General features: G+C 44.3%; 1 protein-coding gene across 1 annotated transcript in view; it reads right to left on the bottom strand.

Moving 5' to 3' along the window:
- LOC126496083 (geranylgeranyl transferase type-2 subunit beta-like) overlaps positions 1-1,439 on the bottom strand; it is a gene marked incomplete at its 3' end in the record, with an annotated part of 5,917 nt that extends 4,478 nt beyond the window's left edge. Inside the window, exon 1 of the mRNA XM_050133656.1 lies at positions 1,221-1,439. Within this exon, the coding sequence (XP_049989613.1) occupies positions 1,221-1,439 (219 nt within the window). The remainder of the gene's footprint in view (positions 1-1,220) is intronic.
- Between the last annotated feature and the right edge of the window lie 1,218 nt (positions 1,440-2,657).

Here is a 2,657-nt window from a genome sequence, read left to right on the forward strand (position 1 = left end):
ATCTGTTAGCGGAACCCGCCTCACATTCCAGCTATCCAGGGAACCAGGTGTGGCAACTTGTGACTTCTGGCCTACTCGTCTGAATGTAACCTGGCCTACGTGACCTGGAACACGCGGCAAGAATCCAGTTGCCCTGCCCCCCATTCCTTACCATATATAAACTGTAACCTGTCCCTAATAAACGGAGGCTTTGACAAATCTGCTTGGCCTCCTTCTTCTGTCTTAGCTCATTCCCTTCCAGGTAGCGCCCCTCCGAGACCCTGGAATAACTGATTGCAGGGTGGGTTACAAACCCCTAGACTGAGTAACCAACCCAAACGCAATCGACAGTGGCGCCTGATGACACAAGGCCTTTCTGCTGCCTGAAAATTAGGTGATGACCATCCAGAAAAGGCAAACATGAAAGAAGAACAAAAATATTGCACAATACCAATTAAAAACAAAACAAAACACTGAATTAAAACAACAGCAAAAACTTGACCAGTTGCTCAGGTCTCACTCAAGCAGTTTGCTTCCACCTTCCCAATGAGTAGATTTGTCAAGTCATTTGATGGGGTGTGCAGAACATGGCGGGGGTATTAAGAACCATGGACTATAAATAACCCACAATGGAGAACATCTTTTTTATGAAGTTATCCTAAAATTTTATAATATCAACTTAATTTCAGAATCAGATATCGCTTATCAAGAACACATGGCTTTTGACTGTGAGTATAGTTTCAATTAATTCAAAAATGTCAGGCAATATTCCAGACAAGATAATTTAAAAAGGCATGCATATTTTTCAGAGGACAAGAAATGCAGAAGACTCACTGGCAGCTAGGCAGGAGATACGTGCCAATGCCCTTCACTTTACCTTCCCTCTTAGCAGCCACACTTAACAAACAATATTCTTCCTCTGTGTTGATTAGCTACAAAATCTGACTCTTACCAATCTATAATTATAATATATTTTATTTCAGAATGTCTTCCACATGTATTGTGTGGGTGCATGCATGCTGTGGCATTTACGTGGAGCTCACAGGACGACTTTTCGGAGTCCGTTCTCTTACCATGTGGGTTCTAGGACTCCAACTCAGGTTGTCAGGCTGAGTGGCAAGTGAGCCACCCTTTACCCTCGGGGCCATTGTGCTGCTCCAACTGTCACTATTGCCAATGGCTTAAATCTACGGTTGTCATTTATGGATGTCCTGTCCCCCCAGAAACAAGACTACACCTACCTGATAGATCTTGGCATCTCTCATCAGCTTTTCCACAGGGTATTCTGAGTTGAACCCATAGCCTCCAAAAATCTGCACAGCGTCAGTCGCCACCTGATTGGAAATATCTCCAGCAAAGGCCTTTGCAATGGAGGCGTAGTACGTGTTCCGGCGGCCAGAGTCAACCTCCCAAGCTGCTCTCTGGTAAGCGAGTCTTGCGAGTTCAACTTTCATCGCCATTTCTGCAAGCAGAAATGAAACTCCCTGGTGCTAGATTTAAGGGAGAAAACAGTTAAAGGGGATCTACTGGACTTATTTGTAATTTTTTTCTTAAAACGTTTTTACTTTTTACTGCAGAGACCCGAGCCAGACTGGCCAGGTCTCCTACCAAATCCTGTTATCCATTTCAGGATCACAGACAGATTCTTGCTTTTTCATTTTTTCTTTCTTTCTTTCTTTCTTTTTTTTTTTTTTTTTTTTTTTGTGACAGGGTTTCTCTGTGTAGCCCTGGCTGTCCTGGAACTCACTCTGTAAATCAGGCTGGCCTCAAACTCAAGAGATCCACCTGCCTCTGCATCCAAGTGCGGGGATTAATGACATACATCATTGCACCCTGCCTCTTTTCCATTTTTAAAAGAGATTTATTTACTCATTTAATGTCCATTTGGGTTTTGCCTGCATTTATGTCTGTATGAGAGTGTCAGATCCCATGGTACTGGAGTTAGAGACAGTTCTGAACTGCTAGGTGGGTGCTGGGAATTGAACCTAGGTCCTTTGGAAGAGCAGCCAGTGCTCTTAACCACTGAACCATCTCCCCAGCCCCCTCTTTTCTATTTGAAGACAGTCTTGCTATATAGCTGACACTGATCTTGATCAAGACCTACCCTGCTGTAGTTACTACCTCAGAGAATCCCCCGCCCCCAGACCATGCAATTCCTGTCTTATCTCCTGACTTTTGCCCTTCTGAAGAATATGGATTTTTTTGGTAAGTTTCTTCTTGATTTGGCTTATCTACATTTTCCCATTCTTAGGATGAGGTCTTGGGTTCAGCTGCACAGATAACCAGGCATTCTTATGCCTCAAGCATCTGCAGAGATCCAGACATCACAGTGGGGGCCCGAATGAATAAAATGTGGGGCTGGAGCTAGCACCTGTTATCAGACAAGACTCTCTGAGCAGCCCACGTGGCCTCATACTTGTGATCCTCAGCTTCCGGAGAGGCTGGGATTTCAGGTATGTCTGCCAAGTTCAAAGGGAAGCTGTTACAGAGATGGAAAAATGCACATGATGCTTCCTGCTCTTGTCATAACCAAACGGGAGACGAAAACCAACCCTCTCCGAAGAGACGGCAGGTGCTGTGTCGTGACTGGCATGTAACACGTGTTACAGGTGGAAGGGTTGTAGTGTGTGCCACTATACACATCTTGTTTTTGATTAATGAATTAATTATCGAACAGG

Source organism: Alexandromys fortis, unplaced genomic scaffold (genome assembly GCF_014885135.2).
Source record: "Alexandromys fortis isolate MF-2015 unplaced genomic scaffold, M_Fortis_MF-2015_v1.1 scaffold_1107, whole genome shotgun sequence".
NCBI classification, from domain to species: Eukaryota; Metazoa; Chordata; class Mammalia; order Rodentia; family Cricetidae; genus Alexandromys; species Alexandromys fortis.